The sequence below is a fragment of the Delphinus delphis genome, chromosome 12 (genome assembly GCF_949987515.2).
Source record: "Delphinus delphis chromosome 12, mDelDel1.2, whole genome shotgun sequence".
NCBI lineage: Eukaryota > Metazoa > Chordata > Mammalia > Artiodactyla > Delphinidae > Delphinus > Delphinus delphis.
This window is the reverse complement of record NC_082694.2, coordinates 69539075-69560824: the sequence shown is the minus strand read 5'-3', so window position 1 is coordinate 69560824 and position 21750 is coordinate 69539075. Positions and strand designations below refer to the sequence as shown.

The 21750-nt window shown below is 46.6% G+C and overlaps 1 protein-coding gene across 1 annotated transcript; it reads left to right on the top strand.

Annotated features, from left to right (window-relative positions):
• Positions 1-3119: 3119 nt before the first annotated feature.
• Positions 3120-10745, top strand: CENPA (centromere protein A). The gene is made up of 5 exons (XM_060027610.1): positions 3120-3322; positions 8043-8152; positions 8666-8743; positions 9027-9182; positions 9524-10745. The coding sequence occupies exons 1-4, from the start codon at positions 3229-3231 to the stop codon at positions 9159-9161; spliced, it is 417 nt and encodes a 138-aa protein (XP_059883593.1). The 5' UTR covers positions 3120-3228; the 3' UTR covers positions 9162-9182; positions 9524-10745.
• The last annotated feature ends 11005 nt before the right edge of the window (positions 10746-21750 follow it).

The following is a 21750-nucleotide window of genomic DNA, read 5'->3' as shown; positions in this document are numbered from 1 at the left end:
CTAGACTACAAAGCTTTAATAATTAAAACAGTATGGTATTGGCCTAAAAACAGACACATAGATTAATGGAACAGAATAGAGAGCCCAGAAATAAACCTGCACATACATGGTCAATTAATTTATGACAAAGGAGCCAAGACTATACAATGGGGAAAAGAACCGTCTCTTTAGTAAATGGTGTTGGGAAAACTGGACCACTGTCTTACACTATACACAAAAATTAACTCAAAGTGGACTAAAGACTTGAACATAAGGCCTGAAAGCATATAACTGCTAGAGGAAAACAACAAGTTCCTTGACATAGGTCTTGACAATGTTTTTTTTTAATCTGACACCAAAAGCAAAGGCAACAGAAGCAAAAATAAATAAGTAGGACCACTTCAAACTAAAAAGCTTCAGCACAGCAAAGGGAGCCATCAACAAAATAAAAAGGCAACCTACTGAATGGGAGAAAACATTTGCAAATTATATATCTGATCATGGATTAATATCCAAAATATATAAAGAATGCATACAACTCAATGGTGAGAACAAATAATTCGATTTATAAATGGGCAAATGGGGACTTCCCTGGCGGTCCAGTGGTTAAGACTCCGCACTTCCATTCAGAGGGCACGGGTTCGATCCCTGGTCAGGAAACTAAGATCCCACATATCCTGCGGCGCAGCCAAAAATAAAATAAAAATGGTCAAATGATCTGAATAGACATTGTTCCGAAGAAGACATACAGATGCCCAACAGGGACATGAAAAGATGCTCGACATCATTAACCAGGAAAGTGCAAATCAAAACCACAGTGAGATATCACCTCACATCTGTTAGAATGGCTATTATCAAAAAGACAAGAAATAAGTTTTGGGGAGGATGTGGAGAAAAGGGACGACTTGTGCGCTATTGTGCAGCCACTGTGGAAAATTTTATGGAGGTTCCCGGAAAAATTAAAAATAAAACGACCGTGTGATTCAGCAATTCTACTTCTGGGTATTCAAAGGAAACAAAAACACTAAGCTGAAAAGATATATGCACCTTTGTGTTCATTGCAGCATTATTTACAATAACCAAGATTTGGAAACACCTAAGTGTTCAGCAATGGATGAACGGATAAAGAAATTGTGGTATGTATATGTGTATATATATATATATATATATATTCACAATGGAATATTATTCGGGCATAAAAAGAAAGAAATGTTGCCATCTGTAACAACATGGATGAACCTCAAGGGCATTATGCTAAGTGAAATAAGTCAGTCAGAGAAAGACAATACTGTATGATCTCCCTTACATGTGGAATCTTAAAAAAAAAAAAAAAAAAACACCCCTCTATTTTCTACCTTTGTTTTCTACTTATTTCTAATGGAGCAAAGAAGGCACTCTAGGTCTAAAGCAGAATTAATGAGTGAAGATTTGCTATGTCTGATTAATGGGTCCTGAGGACTGGTGTAGTAGGACTTCTTGCCTCTGTGTCACTGAAAAACAACTATCCTTCTGTGATTTGACTGCATCTCAATGGGTTCAACCAAACATTCCTTTCCCTTCCTTCCCCCCCTTTCCCTTCCTTCCCCCCCTTTCCCTTCCTTCCCCCCCTTTCCCTTCCCCCCTCCTCTACTCTTTCTTTCTCCCTTTCTTTCTTTCTCTCTTTCTCTTTCTTTCTTATTGTGGTGAAATATACACAACATAACACTCACTGTATTGACCATTATTAAGTGTACGATTCAGTGGCATTAAGGACATTCACATTTGTTGTGCAATCACCCATCTCCAGAACTTTTTCATCTTCCCAAACTGAAACTCTGTACCCATTAAACAATAATTCCCCTTTCCTCCCTTCCCCCAGCCCCTAGCAACCACCATCCTACCTTTCTGTCTCTATGAATTTGACCACTCTAGGTACCTCATGTAAGTGGAATCATACAATATTGGTCCTTTTGTATTTCATTTATTTTGCTTAACATAATACCTTCAAGACTCATCCATGTTGTAATATGTATCAAAATTTACTTTCTTCATAAGGCTGAATAATATTCCATTGTATGTATATACCACATTTTATTTATCTATTCATTCACTTGGACATTTTTGACTATTGTGAATAACACTGCTATGAGCCTTAGTGTACAAATACCTGTTCAAGCCCCTGCTTTTAATTGAATATACATCCAGAAGTGGACTTGCTGGATCATATGGTAATTCTGTGTTTAATTTTTTGACCAATTGCCATACTGTTTTCCACTGTAGTCGCCCCATTTTGCGTTCCCACCAGCAGTGAACAAGGGTTCCATAAAATCACTGATTTTGTAACATATTTCCTGATTACAGTGCATGTTAACTGTAGAACATCTAGATAATGTAAAAAAACAAAAGTGTAGAATATAAAATCCCCTTTATTCTAACTACCTAGTTCTACATTTGACCTCAATACATATTATCCCCAACAGGAAGGGAAGGGGTCATTTCCCTGTTACGAAAATGCTGGAGAGCATGATCCAAAAATAGAGCTGAGGCCTGCCCTGCTTGACCTCATGGTGAGAGGCCCCATCCTGGCTGTCCCAGGACCCTAATCATCAATAAGGTTCACGCAGTGAAGCTGACTTCTGAGTCATATTCATGGGCTGCTCCTGGTCTCAGGCGAGACATGGGACGGTCACATTCTCCGTGGGCCCGTCTCCTCATCTTTAAAACCCACCTCAAGATTGATAGAGCAAAACATAAAATGTTTGCGCAAGGTGATTCGTCTAGAGAAACGCGTTCTACACACGCACCAGCTACATCTTCATAATCGAGCTTTCATTTGTCGACCAGAGAGCACCGGAGGACCTGGGTCTGATGCATCAAAGATGCGGTCCTGCCCCAGGGAGCGGAGGAATGGAGCAATTCCCGCCTCATTTCACTTTTCCAAGGCCCCATTGGCTGATTCCTACCATCGATCCGCCTTGTCCCCGCTGTCTTCTCCTATCACCGCCGCCGTTAGCCTCTCATCCTGTGCTCTCATTGGTCCTCCCCGCAATCGCTCTGCGCCAGGAGCGTTCCAGAGGCAGCCACTGGGAGTCGCTGGATTCGGTTTTTAAAAAACGCCGGCAGTGAATCCGCGGCGGAGCGGGCAATTTGAACGCCACCCAGCCGGGGCACGCGGCCGGGGCGCTGCTGGCCCTCCCCTGAACCCCAGCCTCTGCCTCCGGACCCGGAAGGCCGAGAAGGAGCCGCGGTCCGCAACCCTGAGCGCCAACCATGGGCCCGCGCCGCCGGATCCGCAAGCCCGAAGCCCCAAGGAGGCGCCCCCCGAGCCCGGCTCCCGCCCCCCCGCGGCCGGGCCCACCCTTAGGTAACCCGCCGTGATCCCTTTCCCTCCGAGCCGGCCTCCCTGCAGCCTGTCTGTGAGGTGGGTACGGCCGGGTCCGCGTGCCCATTTCACAGACGAAAAAATCTATGCTCGCTTGCCGAGCCTGGGGTCCAGCCCAGTCTCCCGACCCCTGGTCCGCTGGCCTTCCTCTGCAGGGGGTCAAAGCGGTTCTGCCGTCCAGTATCCGTTCCGGGACGGCCCAAGGTCCACGACCGGGGAGGGACTGGGGAAGGCAGTTCTGAGGAGGAGAAAGGACTGGCCCAGACAGTATTCTTAATTCTACTAACGTGTATTGAGTGCTTACCACTAACTAGGCATTATGTTAAACTCTTTATATGAATTAACTCAATTTTATATTGTGCCCATTTTACAGATGGGACAACTGAAGCGCAGACAGACCTGATAATTTGCACAAGATCACCCAGCTTGTTCCCGCAGACACGGGATTTTAAAAAATCGGTGTTTGTGCTTTTTTCAAATGCAAAAGTATTGGCTGCTTTTTGTGACAATTTCAAACAACAGTTCTAATTTTAGAAGGTGCCTTTCCAGGTTTTGGGGGGTTTTTTTGTTTTGTTTTGTTTTTTTCCTTCAGTGAGTGGCTGTATTGGTCCTTAACCAAAGTGCCCTAACTTAGCCGGTGCTCTCACCTTGTTCCCTTCCAGAGGTAGCATGCCCGGAAAGAAGGCTGGTCTGTGGTCCTTAGTTTCTGTGCTGTGGTCTGGTGGATGGGATACCCACAAACAAGAACTGTGGCAGCAGCTGCTTTACTTGTCTTCTGCTCCATAGCTAAGAGCAGGGTGAAGAAAGTATTATTGGTTATTTATAGATGTTGCTGTTGTGAATGGGTTGTTTTTTATTTTTCTTTCCTTAACATAAATAACCTTTGCATCTAGCTAACTTGCTGAATTCTCTTGTTAATCCTAATAGCCTTTCAGCTGCTTTAATTGAAATTTTTAAGTGGACCATTATACTGTTTGCAAATAATGACTTCTGAGTCTTCTTTTCATTTTTATACATTTTATTTCTTATTTTATTGTTAGTGAGGCCCTGAGACTAGCGTTGAAATAAGAGCAATGTTTTGGTCATCTTTGTCTCATTTGTAATTTTAACAGGAATATTGTTATGTATGATGTTCACTATTGCTTCCGGATGTAGAAGCATCCTTACAACTCCAGTCCCCTGATTCACTCTCAGCTCAGGATGACCTTGCCTCATGCTTCATTGAGGAAATAGAAGCCTCCAGACTGGATTCCCCTTTATCTTCTCACAGCAGAGAACCTAGGTGACCCCTTTCCATCAAAAGCCACTCCTCCTCCTACATGAGCTCTTGGTCATATTCTTCTGTCACCATCCCAGGGGCTTTCTGTTATCCTTACCACCTGCACTTGGAAGTAAATTCATACTCCTTACATTGGCATTTGGCAAATGTGCTCTGTTATTTCTGTTCTAAAGAAAAGGGCACCCCACATCCCCGGCTCCCTCATATTCCCTGTTTCTCACTTCTGCCCTTCACAGCTACCCTTTTCATTTTATTATTATTTTTTAATTTATTTATTTTATTTATTTACTTATTTTTGGCTGTGCTGGGTCTTCCCCGCTGCATGCGTGCTCTCTCTAGTCGCGGAGAGCGGGGGCTACTCCTCGTTGCGGTGCGCGGGCTTCTCATCACAGCGGCCTCTCCTGCTGCGGAGCCTGGGCTCCAGGCACGCGGGCCTCGGTAGTTGTGGCTCGCGGACTCTAGAGTGCAGGCTCAGTAGTTGTGGCGCACGGGCTCCGTTGCTCCGCAGCGTGTAGGAACCTCCCAGACCAGGGCCCGAACCCCTGTCCCCTGCATTGGCAGGCGGACTCCCAACCACTGCACCACCAGGGAAGCCCCACAGCTACCCTTTTTAAAACAGCCAGACTTAAGTCTACCCACGTGTCTGTTTCCCCTCTTCCCAGACACCATTCAACCCATTCCAATCTGACTCCCCACAACCACTACCCTTACTTCCAGTACCCTTGAACTGCTGTTGTGAAGGTCACCAGCTACTTTCATGTTGCCAACTTTATTAGACATGCCTGTGTCCTTCTCTTATCCTCTCAGAAGCATTCGACACAGTGGGTCATTTCTTCTTCAAAACACTCCATCCCCTGGCTCCGTGATACACACGCTCTGCAGTTTCTGCTCAGTGGTTTTTACTGCCTGTGCCACCTCTCTTCAGCATGTTGATGGACTTCCATGGTCTACTTTTCCTTTCTTTCCCTTCCCCAGGTGGGCTCATCCCTCCCCGTGGCTCCCGTACCATTCATACACTGACAGCTCTCACATTTATAGCTCCAGCCCACACCTCTCCTCTGACCCCGCACACCTACATCCAACGGCCTTTCTACTCAAAGACTCTGGGGTATGTCACACTAAACACATCTAAAAGCACACTTTTGGTTACTCCCCTCCTGCCGCTTCATCCCCGGTTTCCCCCATTTCAGGAAATGGCATAGCCACTCACAGGATTGTTTAAGCCAGAAACCCGGGAGAGATTTTTCATCTTGCCCCCATGTCCATCCAATCCAAATGTAAGCTCAGGCACTTCCACCTCCACGTCGCATCCTAATCATGCCACTCGTTGCCTTCTCCACTCCCACCAGCCTAGTCCAAGCCCCCAGCACCCTGACCTGGCTACGACTTCCCTTCCACTCTTGTCCCTTTTCGGTTCTTTCCTTACACAGCAACTGGAATGATCTTTAAATGTAAGTGGATCATCTCTCCGTCCTGCTTAAAGCTCTTCCGTGGCTTCCTATTACCTTAGGATTAAATCCCGACTCCTTATGTCGGATTTTAAGACCCAACTATTGAATGTTTAATCCCAGTTCTTTCCCATGATCCCTCTAATTGGTTAATTTTCACAAGCACTTGTTCCTGAGTCATAGACTTCACATCTTCCCTTACCCCTCGGAGGTTATTATGTGTATTTTTCTTTCTCTCTTTTCTGTAATAACTCAAGTCCCTCTGGTATTGGTTATTTTGTTTGCTGAGTTTGGTCCTTTCCTTTCATGGTGTTGGCCTTTTTACATTGCTTGGTGATCTTTAGTTGTGTTCATCTTTCCATTGTGTGACTGCCATGTCTGATTATTAAAGGCTGCTTCCGGCGACTGGATTGGGGACTGGTGGTGAGGAGGGAGGCAGCTGCCAGTAGCTCATCTCCTGGGTGTAGGGCCTCCCTCTTTCTAAAAAGTCCCCTGTTTCTTTGGCCCCTGGGATAAAGTCTCCACTGCCAGCACATCTCTGCATTGCCCCTCTGTCCCCATTTGCTCTCAGCAGCTTGTCTAACACTTGGCAAATAGTTCACCATATTAAATCCCTTCTATGCAACTACTTGGTGTGGATTCTCTCTTCTTGGCTAGACCGTGAATAACATTTCTTCAAAATGTTAGTTTTCGTGGGGGTTTTTTTTCTTTTTTTTATTTGTTCAACTTCTCAGAGGTTCATTTGTTTTTACTGGTCCTTGGTTTAATTTATGGAGCCAGCTGCACTGTTTTTGTTTTACACTCTTTTTCATTAAGTTAGTTTATTACCTTTAATATTTCTTTTACTCTACCTTCTTTTGATTTACTTTAATAATTCTCTTCCTAATACGTGAGTTGAACACTTAGCGGAATTATCTTTTAATGTTCTTGTTTTCTCGTAGATAGATCTTGAGGCTGTTCATTTTCCTTTAGGACTATTTGGTTATATCGCTTAAGTTTTAAGGTGTAGACTTTTTATTTTTATTCATTTCTAAACAGTCTAATTTCAGTGAATTGTCCTCTTTAACAAGAGAGTTAGAAGAATTTTTATTTTTTATATTCTTGTGTTTTTAATTTCTGATCAGAGTTTGACTTTTTTGATTTCTACTTTTAGGAATGATTTTAAGATTTTTTTGTCTTTTTTTGTTGTTGTTGAAACTAGGCTTTGAGCCAAAGGCTCTGACTTCATAGCCCAAAGGCCCGACACTGGCACTGAGTTATGCCACTTCTGAGCTCCCACCTTGGCCGCTAACGTGTCTTAACCTCTGTCTTAACCTCTCTGGGCCTCAGGATAACAGGTTAACCTCTGTCTTAACCTCTCTGGGCCTCAGGATAACAGAGACAAGGGAATTGTACTAGATAATCTCTCAGATTCCTTCCAGCTCTTAAAAAATACCTAAAAATTGGACTTCCCTGGTGGTCCAGTGGTTAAAACTCCGCGCTTCCAATGCAGGGGGCGCCTGTTCGATCCCTGGCTGGGGAACTAAGATCCCACGTGCTGCGCGGCAGGGCCAAAAAAACCCTAAAAACAAAATTGGAAACTGGGTTTCCAATCCAGGTGGGAAAGACAGAGGAGATGCACAGAGTACTGTGGGCCCAGAGGAGGGAAGTGACCCATCGGTTTGGAAGGGATTGGGAGTCAGGAAAGGCTGCCTGGAAGAGTCGGCATTTAAAATAAGACCCTCAGAGGATCATCACTGAGGGTCAATAGGACCCTCAAAGGATCGCTTGTTCATTCATTTAACAAAAATTTATTTAGCACCAACCACTGTTCTCCAGTTGCTGAAGATAACCGCAATGACTACAATAGACAAAAAGCCCTGCTTTTGGGAAGCCTGTTATATACAGTCTACGATTTGGTAGTTTGACAGCCAGGTTGCAATGCACCACCCGTTTTCCACTGCATTTTGCTCCATGACCCAACTCTTTTGCTCAGGCGCTCCCTCCCGTCCAGTTGCTCGCCGGAGATACCGGGTTCTGAAGGAGATCCGAACTCTTCAGAAGAGCACAAACCTGTTGTTAAGGAAGACCCCCTTCTGCCGCCTGGTGAGCTCCAGGGAGCTTCCCGCCAACCCCCATGCCGCCTCCTTTCTTTAAATTTCCCAGGTATTGGGCCCCTATCGCCTCTTGCCCAAATGGCAAGGGACCTCTTCCCTAGCCTGGTCGGGGACTCTTCATCTTCTGAAAACATGAGCCCACAAAGGGCACCTTCTAATTCTTTATGGAATTAATTTCTAACCCCTACCACCTTCGAACTGTGTTCTTTGATTACGTACAAGGAACTCTGTCATCCAACCACCCTTTCATCCCTTGTCTTGCCCTGAGAGATTGTCTCCTCCTCTCCCCACCACCAATGAAGAGAGACGGGCCAATCTCTAAGCTCCCTGGAGTTGACACCAGCTAATAGTTAGGTTCTATGATTAAGGGCCAGGAAGGAATAACGGAAATGAAGATTCATGGAGACTCACGGAGAGAGTCTGTCTTCTCTTGAACCTCCTTTTACTCTCTACTCCTCCCCACTCCCCTTCTCCCTTGCTCCCCATCCCCACTCCTTCGCAGGCAAGAGAAATATGTGCTGTATTCACTCGTGGTGTGGACTTCAATTGGCAAGCCCAGGCCCTGTTGGCCCTACAAGAGGTAAGATGGGGGCCACGGTCCAGTTGGGTGAGGGGTGAGTATGGGAGAAAGGCAAGGCTACATCTCACCTCCTTGAAAAGAACAAGGAACACCCAGGGTTTGGAGGCTAGGTTCTCATTTGGTGGTAGTGGAATTCCCAGGCAAAGTTCAGTCTCATTCTGTGAATAATCCTTCCCCGCAGTCCTTTGAGCCCTTAGAGACTGAGGTTAGCAGTTCTCTCAGCAGAAAGCAGCCCATGGCCCCTCGTCTGTGTCAGTCTTTGTGCTTTTCTTTCTGTCCGCAGGCAGCAGAAGCGTTTCTAGTTCATCTCTTCGAGGATGCCTATCTCCTCTCCTTACATGCCGGCCGCGTCACTCTCTTCCCGAAGGACGTGCAGCTGGCCAGGAGGATCCGAGGCATTCAGGAAGGGCTCGGCTGAGCTCCTGCCGCCCGTGCCTCTGTAAGCTTTTCCTGCTCACCAGAGCGTGAGTGCACTTTGGGGGAAAACACCTAGCTTCTCATCACTGTGGTGGGAGTTTCTGTGAAGGAATGTTGCTTCTCCATCCTTAAGTCCTTTGCTGCCTCGCCTTCCCCTTGTTCTCTAGGGAAGGTTTGACCTAGTTTTGACTTGAATGCTTGGGATTCTGCGGCTCATGCCCTTTAAGTAATGACCAAACAGCCTGAACCTCTGACCGGGTGAATCCTCTCCATTCTACAAGGACCAGATGACCTCATTTTGATTAAAACAGAGTTCTTATTTTTGAAAATGCCTTGTTAGTAATTGTGATTCCTGTATTTCAGGGATGATACCAGGGACTCTGCCCGTAACTAGGACCAGATCACGGAGTACAAGGTGCTGCCTGGACTTGCTGTCTCTGAGCAGAGTGTGTGTGTTGCTTTTGTAACTAGGTTTTTTTAAGAAGGAGAAGACTGCATGGCTTTCCTCTGTAACAGAGGTAATACATGACAGAATCAACACATTCCAAAAGTCCTGACAATAATTTTCAGATGAAGAGACTCCAAGTTTGACTTCACTTTGCAAATTATTCACACACCTGATGATTTGGAAGACATCAGATTTTCTAGGTTGTGAGAGAAAAGGATATTTACTGATTATTTTAGATCTTTCTGTACCATTTAAATTTTTTACCATATGTATATTTACTTTTATTTAAAGCATAAGGGAAAAAATAAGAGAAGACCACTTCAGCCAGCTGCATGGAAGAGCCTGACGCGTCCAGCATACAAATCTCTGTCGTTCAGATTGATTTCATCACCAGTGGCAGCAGCAAGTTCCTGTGTGGACTGTGCCTGTCAACAGATTATATAGCTTTTCAAAAACTCAATTGGGATGAAAACAGGAAATCGTTAAGGTTTGGTGGCTCCTGGCTCCTTCCGGTAAATTCCTATCAAAATCATTCAGAAATTCTAGCTTGTAGAATTTATTTTATTCTTATCTGCAAGTCATAGATGATGTATCGTAATTTATACTGCAGACTTTTTCATTCCAGGACTTTTAAGAGCCTTTTCAATGTTTTTACAGGTATTTTTTATAACTCCCTTGTGGAGAGATAATAAAAATAATTCTTTAATGAGAAAAAGTTGAAGCGAAGTCACTACCGTACAGAGGTTATACTGTGTCCTTTGTGTGTTAGCGTTAAGTTCTTCATTTGGACACTTGGCCAACAGCCACAATTTAAACAAGAGAATTCAGGGATGTGTTTTTGTCTCCAGTGGAGTAGGGCGTGAGCAGATAAAAGCCTTGCCCATCTCTTGTAACTGAAAGCAGCTTAAGAGCTCTCCAGAGAAATGGGAAGGCCACCCGAAGACTTTTAGATATTGTGTGTGGTGAAAATGATTAGTGAGGGCGGACACGAATAATGACGCGTCAGCCAACTGAACTGAGAGACAAACTAAAGGGAAAAGGACCAAGTTCTGTTGTGTGATTTTAACCCTTTGGAAAAACCGTTTCCTGTTCGACATCAACCCATTTTTATGTAGACATTGGAATAAAGCTTACCTATCTATGACTATATTTAAAATTCTTGTCAGTATGTTATTAATCAGAAGATTACACTCTTCCTCTAGTTTTCTTTAAATTGACACTTCTCTGCTCTCTTAAAATTGTACTAACCAGGACCCCACTGTAACACATGGTCACATGTCACATGCAGATGCCAGGCAGGATGTGTGCTCAGCACCACAGAGTATTTATACAGTAACGTGAGAATAAGTAACTTACACCATGATAATGTTATATGATATCATTACAACTTACTGTAAACTTTGAGCACTTACACTGCTGATGTTGTTGGAGTTTTGTTTTTGTTTTTCTCTACTTTCTGGGTGATTTCACCAACATTATGTTCTAACCTTTCCATTAAGTTTTTATTTCTGCTTTCACATTTTTTAATATCCAAGAACTCTCTTATTTTTTGAATGTTTCTTTTTTATAGCATCCCAATCAGTATTTACTCAAAAAAAAAAAAAACCAATCTAGATATTTCAAGCCAAGCGGAATTTAATGGAAGGGATTGGTTAAATGATGTCAAGAGGGCCGGAAGAGCTAAAGGGAAGAGAGGACGCTACCCCAGGATCAGGAAGCTTCCAATGCTCAAAGCCCACACTCACTGCTGCTCGGCTGGAAGCATGGCCCCTGCCACTACTGCATTAGAACCACACCAATGCTACTGAGCAGGAATAAGGAGCCCCCGCTCCAGCCAATGCTGCTGCAGCCACCACTGACACCGAGGACACCTGTCATCCGCTGCTGCTTCTGCTGCCAAAGGCACTACCAGAACAACAGAGAAATGTCTCAACTCCCACCTGCCAGGCCCCACCAGCATTTTCCATTGGCAGAACCTAGCCAGAGCAGCTGCAAGGGAGTCTGAGAACCCAACTGTTGCCTTCTAACCCCCTTGTGTTAGGGACGAGACCTTGAAAGGGTGAGAATGGAGCTTTGAGGGCCAATAGACACGCTCTGCGGGACGTGTGCTCTCAGCACCCAATCCCAATCTTGTTTCACGGATGCAATACCATTTTAAGGATATTTATCATAATTTTGCTACTGGTTTTTGTTTTCTTTCTGCTGCATCATCCTGTTTCCTCTAAGTTGTTTTTGTTTTTCCTGTTAGTTCTAGTTTCCCTTTCACTTATAAGGTTTTCCTTTAATGTTTAACAATCTTTACGTTTAAAAGTGGGAGACAGAAAAGCTAATAGGTAGTTCTGAGCATGTTGGTGGGGCTTGTTGACTTGGAGCTTTACTGTAGAATGGTCAGGTGGGTCTTTTGTTGGGGACACCCTGCTCTCTTAGGCCAGCCAGATCCCCAGGGGAGGGTCATCCAACCCTTACCACTTGGACAGCAAAGGCCCAGCTGGCTCTAGGAGCTGAGCGGCGGGGTGCTGAGGATATCCATATGCAAAGTTCACCGTGCATAAGCTTCCTTAATCTCCCTGGCTGTGGCCTCCTGAAGTCCAGAGACTCGATCTTCTCTTCTCTTGAGGATCAGCCTCCAAGCTTCTGCCGGGATGGGGGAAAGAGAGTCACCAGTGATTGAGTGGTAGGAGAGGAACATTTAGGGACTTGTTTCCTAAGCAGCATCTAACCAATCCTCTATTTTAGCCAACCCTCACTCACACCCAGTTGCGGAAGTAATTGATGCTCTTTTGTTCCTGAGCCTTATGAGGATTTTGCCTTGTAGCTTGTGATGGTTCTTAACTTCCCCCACTGCTAGTTTAGGATTCCACTCTCCTGGGTCTGTGAAGTCAGTTTCTACTCATCCATCTGCTTTCTAAGTTTCAGGATTTTTGTTACTGTTTTTTCCTGTCCTGTCTTCCCCATCCTTATGAATTTATGTTGAGCTTCCTATCGTCTATAGCATTGTAGATTGGCAGTTATTTTCTCTCTTTACATGAGAAAGCTGTTCCGCTATTTTCTGGGTTCTGTTCTTGCTGTTGAGAAGTCAGCTCTCAGTCCGACGGATGCTCCTTGGAAGCCAATGTTATCTCTGACTTTCTCTTCTTAGGAGATTTTTCTTTGTTTTTGGTGTTCTGCAATGTCATTCTGATGTGTCTAAGTGTGCATTTCTTTGTATTTGTCTTGCTTGGCATTCATAGGGCTTCTTGGATATGGATTGATGTCTTTTTATCAATTTTGGAAAATTCTCTCCTCAGACACTGCCCCTTTGCATTCTCTCTCCCCTCGTTCTGGGACGCCAGTTATCTGTTTGCTGGGCCTTCTTCTCACTGTATCCTTAATGTTTCTTCCCCTCTTCTATTTTCCATCTTTTTTCTATCGGTGCTGCGTATCTTCTTTCTTCTGTTCTACCCTGTAATTAATTGATTTTCTTTCAGCTATGTCTAATCTAGTTTTAAACCAGATCATTTTCTTAATTTCAGTTATTGTATTTTTAGTTCTAGAATTTTTGATTCTTTTCAAAATTGTCCTGTCACTTTTTTTTTTTTTTTTTTCCGGTACGCAGGCCTCTCACTGTTGTGGCCTCTCCCGTTGCGGAGCACAAGCTCCGACGCGCAGGCTCAGCGGCCATGGCTCACGGGCCCAGCCGCTCCGCGGCATGTGGGATCCTCCCAGACCGGGGCACGAACCCGCATCTCCTGCATCGGCAGGCGGACTCCCAACCACTGCGCCACCAGGGAAGCCCTGTCCTGTCACTTTTTATAGTTTCTAGTTCCCTGCTTAAGATGTCAAGCTTGGCTTTTATATCCTTTAACGTAGTAAGTAAGCATAGTTGCTTTACAGACTGTGTGTGATAACTTTCATATTTAGACTCCCTCTGGCTCTGTTTCTATTTGTGGTTTCTGTTGATTCTCACTCATGTTTTTTTCTCTTTGGTGTTGATTACATTTGATAGTATGCCCGACACATCTATATGAGGAAATAATTTGAGGCCTAGAATGGTACCTTCCTCTAGAGAGGACTGGCATTTTCTCTGCCATGTACTTGGAGGCACTAAACATTCAGAACCACCTTAATTCAGTTTTAGAGCTTGAGATTTTCTGAGCCACCCAGATGTTTCAAAGCCAAGGTACAGTGTCAGGTTGGAATTGTTTCTCATTCACTTTATTCCTAAGGTACAACCTGCCCTCCAAGGTCAGCTTATCATGCTTACCTTGGCAGGCCTGCACTTCAACCTTTGTCTCCCTAATCCCACAATGTTACCAAAAGCATACCTCATCCCTCAGCTACTTTTTTAGGACTGGCAAACATCCCCATGAGAAAGTGTTAGGCCTAATCTGTTAAACTCATCTCTAGATTTCTGTCCTCTCTTTGATCTTGGATCAGTAATTACTAATAAGTAGTCACTATCTTGTTAGCAGTTTAACGCTTTTAAGGAAGAAAAAATATAGTTGTCCAACTTTTTTTAGTTGTCTTCAGGAGGAGAATGATCCAAATGACTACTGGCATAAAGACAGATAGACCAATGGAATGGAATAGAATAGAATAGAATAGAACAGAATAGAATAGGGAGCCTAATAAATAAATAAACCCTCGCACATATGGTCAAATGATTTTTGACAAGGGTGCCAAGGCCATTCAATGGGGAAAAGACAGTCTTTCCAACAAATGTTTCTGGGAAAACCAGATATCCCCATGCAAAAGAATGAAGTTGGAACCTTACCTAATACCATATAGAAAAATCAACTCAAAATGGACCAAAAACCTAAATGTAAGAATGACAATTATAAAACTCTTAGAAGAAAACATAAGGCAAATACTTCACAACATTGGATTTGGCAATGATTTCTTGGATATGACACCAAAAGCACAGGCAATAAAAGAAAAAATAGACAAGTTTGAGTTCATGAAAATTAAGAATTTCTGTGCATCAGAGGACACTATGCACAGAGTGAAAAGGCAGAATGAGACAAATATTTGTGACATATATAATGAGATATATATGATATATGATAATGTATACATAACATATAATGTATAATGAGATAATGAGACAAATATCACAGAATGAGAAAAATTTGCATATCATATCTGTTAAGGGATTAATATCAGAATATATAGAGAACTAAAAATAACAACAAAAACTTGATTCAAAAATGAGCAAAGGGGGCTTCCCTGGTGGCGCAGTGGTTAAGAATCCGCCTGCCAATGCAGGGGACATTGGTTCGAGCCCTGGTCCGGGAAGATCCCACATGCCGCGGAGCAAATAAGCCCGTGCACCACAACTACTGAGCCTGCTCTCTAGACCCCACAAGCCACAACTACTGAGCCCATGCACCACAACTATTGAAGCCCGCACGCCTAGAGCCCGTTTTCCGCAACAAGAGAGGCCACCGCAATGAGAAGCCCGCGCATCGCAACGAAGAGCAGCCCCCGCTCGCTGCAACTAGAGAAAGCCCGCGGGGCAGCCATGAAGACCGAACGCAGCCAAAAATAAATAAATAAATCTATTTTTAAAAAAAAATGAGCAAAGGACTTGAACAGAGGAATATGTTGCAACAAGAATGTTAGTTTTGTAACTCTAAACATTCAATAACATTTTTTCCAAATTTTGTAATATATCTTCCCAATGGGAAAAAAAAAATGAGACTCATTCGTGAATGTTTATGTTTAAATCCCAGTTGATAATAGCTATTTTCATTATTGGCTAAACTGTCTGATGAGAATGTACAGTTAGTTCCAAATCCCCAGCCTGTAGAGGATTCCAAGAAATGGCACCCAGAGAGTATCAAATGTAGCTTGATCCAGGAGAGAAAGGAGACTTGCGTTTCAGAGTCTCTAAGTGAGCTGAAGAGAACTAGCAAGGTGCGTCTCTCTGGGCGTTTGCTAAGTTCTGGATGGTCCCCACTCCACCCCAGCCAACCGAGTCGGTGTGGACACCCTCTCTGCTCTGACCATCAACTTGCACGGAACAGGGTCTTCAGAGTAGATGGCAGAAGGCCAGATACCAGATGCCAGCGAAGGTTGTGGAGAGAAAGAGAACTGTCATTCTGTCCAAAAAATATGAAACCATCCCTTTGCCTAACAAGTGTCTCTCCAAGCCTCTTCAGTGTTAGATTTCCTTGGTTTACCAGTGCGCACACAGGGTCAAAGCTCACTCTACTCCCTTTTATCAGATCACACTCAGACACCCAGAGAACTGAAACCCTAACTCTGCTGTTAATAATAGCATGACTCACTTGCAACTTTTCCACAGAAACAGCAGCAAAGAACAGGAGGCGGCCAACATCAGATTAGACCCAGATTCCACCACAAGGCGCAAGAGACAGCGTAGTTAGTACATGAGAAAAAATTAGTTTCTTTCAAGCACTTTCGTGGAATCAGAATCATAGGTTTGGGAATAACGGTAATAACCAGCCAGTGTATACACACACTTATGCCTGAATCTCCTCTCTAACAACATCCTCCCCACACCTCCCTGCAAAGCAGCCGGCTGTTCTCTCCTTGGACTCCTCTACTGATGGGGAGCTCATTACTTCACTAGGCAGCCTATTCCATACCCTGATACTCTGACTCCAGAAGAATCAGTAATTTCCTCCTACTATTTCCAGTTCCCCTTCTTGGGGCCCATATAGGTCATACCTCACTCCTCCCCAACATGACAGGCTTTCCTGCAATAAGACAGTCCAGTGACAGCTCCAAAGTCACCACTGGACTGACTGTCATGACTATTAGATCAGAGACTCCAGCTCCTTGGCTTGGAGGTTATTAAAATTTGGTTTTGCCATTCAAATCAAGGAGGAAAGGGAAGGTTCCAGGCCCAGACAAAGGCCCTCTCAGAGCACCTCCCCCTCCCCTAGGGGAGCCTCTTGCCCCCAGGCCTTTGTTGCTCACTCTCAGGTCTCCTGGGGGAGAAGGTAGGACAGGGGCATCGTAGGGGTGGAGGGGGCTGGCTTCCCAGGACCACCCTGGGCTTCCTGCTTCTCTAAGGATTGTTACATGCACCCATCTGTTCACAATCTATGTCTAAAGCCAGGCTGCTTACAGTCTCGAGGAAGAGGCATGGGCCAGCCGAGAGGCGGTGTCTTCATTTCCTGCACTGCTGTGTCTTCAGCTTGTCTCTGACCCTCCCATGCTGGGCACCACAAGGCTCTGGCCACCATCAGAACTCTCCCCCTGCCTGATGTCCTCCTTTCTCCCCTGCAACTGAACCAGTATTTTTCACAAAATTTTAAAAAGTTGAGTAGATAAATGTACTCTGTAAACTACAAACTTGGTAGACTGAGTATAGAAAAACAATTCAACTAAAACTTACCAGGCACATTAATATATGAACGACAGCGAGGAGATGGCCTGGTAGTTAGGTGTGGTGATTAGAAGGCCGTACGTGCTAACCGATGGTCACTGGGACCAAGATCATGGCACACCAAATCCAAGGTCACCACCCCTGAAGCTGTGTTGGGGGGAAGTGGAGCAGCTATGATGACAGGTCTGCACACTCAGCCCGAGGGATTAGCAGTAACCAGTCTCCTCTCGTCCTCTCCTGGAGCCTAGAGAGATCAGGATAGGACAGTCCTGCAATACCACTCAAAAGATTTCCAGGGCTTCCCTGGTGGTGCGGTGGTTGAGAGTCCGCCTGCCGATGCAGGGGACACGGGTTCGTGCCCCGGTCCAGGAGGATCCCACATGCCGCGGAGCGGCTGAGCCCGTGAGCCATGGCCGCTGAGCCTGCGCGTCAGAAGCCTGTGCTCCGCACCGGGAGAGGCCACAACAGCGAGAGGCCCACGTACCGCAAAAAAAAAAAAAATATTTCCAGGGGCTCGCATAGGCCTGGGGCCCCACAGGGCTCTCTCCCTGGGGTCCCTCCCAGCCTCCCCCTTCCACAGCCAAGGAAATGGAAACCCAGAGAGGTTGAGTGAATTCTTGAGCAAAGAAGCTCCCCTGACTGAGGTCGAGGGGACTTTGCAGGCATGAGGTGGAGGATGGTTCTTAGTCCTGCTGCAGAGATGGGGACGGACGACCAGCCAGGGAGACCACCATGGGGAGAGAAGGGACAAAGAAAAGAGACACAGCATTAGACTGTGACAGCAGTCAGCTGAGTCACCCCCAGGATGCCAAGGGGCCTCAGGATCTCTGTTCTTCCCAAACCCATTCCTACAAAAAGCAGAGTCCAGCTCCTCTGGGGCCCCAGGAAACTCTCCAGCCCTCACCTTTCCGTCAGGAGAGAAAAGGTGGGAGCCCTAGTGACCACCAGGGCCAGGTACGACAGACGTGGCAGGACGTGAGGGACACTTCCTGTCCCCCTCCCTCCCTGCTGCCACTGCCCTCACTGGTACAGGATTCTGACTTTGGAGACCCCTCTAAAATATCCCCTTGGCCCTTGTTATGGGCTGAATTGTGTCCTCCACAAATTCCTTTATTGAAGTTCTAACGCCCAGTACCTCAGAATGTGCCTGTACTTGGAAACAGAGTCTTTGGAGAAGTAATTAGGGTAGAGCAAGGTCATTAGGGTGGGTCCCAATCCAGTGTGACTGGTCTCCTTATAAGAAGAGGAAATTTGGACACAGATGTGTGTTGAGGGAAGACCGTGTGGAGAAACAGAGAGAAGATGGCCATCTACCAGCCACGGAGAGAGACCTCAGAGGAAACAACCTCACTGGCACCTTGAACTTGGACTTCCAGCCTCCAGAACTATGAGAAAATAAGTGTCTGTTGTTTAAGCCCCTCCCCACCCCCCCCACCTCCCGCGTGGTACTTTGTATGTCTGCGAACCAGCCCTTGTCTATCACCCCTTCTCACTGTTACTGCGGCATCCACAAGAGGACAGGCTGTGTGACGGTGGAAGTGGACACTGGGCCCATCACAGAGAGCGGGTGTGGTGGGGTGGGGAGAGGAGGTGAAACGTCACCCTGGTAGACACCAGGCGTGGGCTGTTCAGGGCAGCAGGGCTCGGGTCTGTGCAAGTGAACATGCCCAGCAGAAGAGACCGTCCCTATGTGCTTGGGAGGGAGTCCCAGACTCACTTGGCCTTTTCCACCGGCGCCCCGAGGCAGAGGATGTTGAGTCAGAAGGAGAACTGTAGAACTCACGGTGGAAAGAGAGCTCTGCAGGCCCCAGGCTCACCTCTAACCTCCAGTGGGGCAAGAACCACAGGCCACAGGCCCAGGGAGAAACCTGAAGGAAAAGAAACCCGATTAGATCATAACATCTGTGCAGGTATTTAAATTAGAAAATAACCGTAAAAAGAGAGATGGAACACGTTGGTAAAGAACCTTCCTGTTCCAGAGGCTTTCGCGTGGCTGAGAATCACCTGTCCTTCCTGACAACTCTGAGGGGACTGTCGGGACCTCACCTTCCACACGAGGTAGTGAAACAACCAGAGTCGCAAGGAATCTGGGCCTGGCACGGGCAGCGCCATGTCTGAAGCCCGACTCTGACCGTGGCTCTGTAACCCGGGCAAGCTGCTCATCCCCCGTCAGCGCCGTCGCGGGCTCTGGCAGCGCCTGCTTCCTCATAAACGGCAGCAGCTGCTATTGTTATCACGGTTCTACAGCAGCGCCTTCAGGGAGGCCGAGCGGCCATGTGGCAGAAGCTTGAACACAGTCTTCGGGCCAAATTCACAGGCTTGGACAGCCTGGTACCCAGCAAGGAGTACGGCCACATAAACCGGCTGTCGGCCCTCAAATCGCCTTCACAGGAGCCCTATTTCAGGACTGTTGCATGACGAGGGCTCAGAGGGCAGGACTTGGTGGGGGGCTTAAGTGGTTTAAGCAATTCTGAAAGGTTGTCATTAGCTATTGAATAAAATTGGTCACCCTCAGTTCCCAAGCAGAGGGACTAATGTACCATAACATCTCGAATTTATTTGGTGTCTTTCTGCCAAGGAGATCAAAGCACTTGAAAATAATTTCCTCTAAACTTTTCCGAGCAAGAAGCCAGTGGGGGAAAAGCACATTTCACCTATGAGCTCCGCTTGACATCAGTCAGTCTCTGAGACTTTATAATTCTGTATGTTCTAGCAAAAGGCTTTTGCACCTATCCTCAGTGGCACTCTGGGAAGTAAACAGACAGGTGGGGTTGACCCCATTTTACAGATGGGTAAATGGAAGCCCCGGGAGCCTGAGTCCCTTTCCCAACTGAGGACTTTCCCATCGTGCACTGCTGCACATTGGTACCTCCATGCATTGTCATGTTTGCTATTTTCTCCTTCCCAGGGCTCCCCTAAATTCCTCCTGTGTTCTCAATCCCTTCCCCTCTCTCTTTGTCCCAGGGCTCACCTTCTTTGACCCTTCTACACCTCTATCTCCCGTGCAGAGCTTCATATGGCTATGTACCTGCAGCTGGAAAAACCTTCCCCCGTACTCTGCTGCCCCTCTTCTTAGCCATCCCAGCTCTGGCCCTTCCTCTCCCTGGCAAGTTTCCCCTGACTATCAACCGTGGTTGCTTCTGTTTCTTACCACATACTCCTGAGCCCACAGGTGGCCTTTCACCTTCACCCCTTCCATTGCAACTGCTCACCAGGCACTGTTCTCAATATCCTGAATAATAATAACCACCATACATTGAGGGTCTACTGCTGCAGGTGCTGTGCCATCCATCCTTAAATGACCTTGAGAGATGGGTACTGTTAGCTCAGGTTACAGACGCGGAAACAGAGGCTCACAGCCTCTGGTTCAAGTTTAGAGCAGCCTGATGCTAAAGCCAGTGCCTCTCCTTTTCCACAATCCCTCCTGCTGGGCTGCTTTACGTACCTGGTGCAGGGCAGGCCCTCATCACCCACCCAACCCCCCAGCAGCTCCCCTCCTTCTGCCCTCCTGGCCATGAGTTTCCCAAGGTCCTTCCTCTGTCCCTCTGCATGGCATTCCTGCACTCTCCCCAGGCTTCAGTTGGGACTTCTCTCCAGATGGCCCCCAAATCCACCCTCTGGCTGCAGCCTCCTCCGGATTTGGGTTCTATATCTCCAAATCCCCTTGGCTGCCCAACATCCTGGGGGCTTGCAACAGAAGTTTCTAAAGCCAGACTCCACAAAGCAACCTCCATCTTGCAGGGGCTGGGCTTCTGCCCACCATGCTCCAATTCTCAGTCACCTTGGGCTTTTCTGTAAGCCTGGCCTTTCCACCTCCCAGCCAGTCACCAACACACAATTCTTTCTCCCTGGTCCTCTCAAACTCATTGCTTCCTTCCTCACCTCATCTCCTGAGGTGATCTACAGCTGATCTACTGCCACCTTCCCGCTGGCCTTTCCTGTCGCTGTAAGACCCCAGCCCTGGACCCCTCAAGTCTCCTGCACATGCCCTGGGATGGGCCTTCCTTGGGGTGGAGGGTCGTAAGGACTCCACTCCTCAGTCCTGACCTCCTGAAATAACTCCCCTTCCACAACCTGGACACCACACCCAGTGATGCCCCACTGAATCCCTCTGCAGAGGAGGCACAGGGTTCAAAGTCAGACAGACCTCAGCCTGAAACCTAGCTCTCCCACTCACTTGCGTTGTGACCGTTAGGTTGGTAACTTAACCTCTCTGAGCTTCAATTCTCTCATCTGAAATTTAATCAAGTTGTTGGAAAGATTAAATGGGGTTCTCTTTGTAAAGCACTCAGCATACCCCTGGCACCTTACTCGACAAGTGGTGACTGATTTCTTTACTGGAGACCAAAATACACCCCAGACCCACATTTGCCCACCTCCTCACACCCCACGCCACCTTGGAAATCTCTCTGCCGCAGGAAGGGCATGCCCCCTCAGGACTCATCTGCGAGGGGAGAACATTTGACAACAGTGAAAGCACACTGACTGCCAAGGGGAGATGGAGAATTACTTGCCTGAGCAGCAATATCACCCCCAGGTGACAGCCAGGACCAGCACAAGGAGCAAAGCCTTCATCCTAGCAGCAGAGAAGGGCTGCTTCCTCCCTAGGGACATGACACTGGGCCAAACCCAGGCTTGCATCTCCCTTTATACACAGGATGAGCCCTGCAGCCCCTCCCACAGGAGGAACTTGATGCTTTTCCACCCAGGTGCTTTCAGGGACTGGCCAGGCCTGCAGCCCCCTTCCCTCCCCATCTTCCAGCCCTGGTGCCAGGTCCAAGCTCCAGCCACAGCAGCATCAGTCCC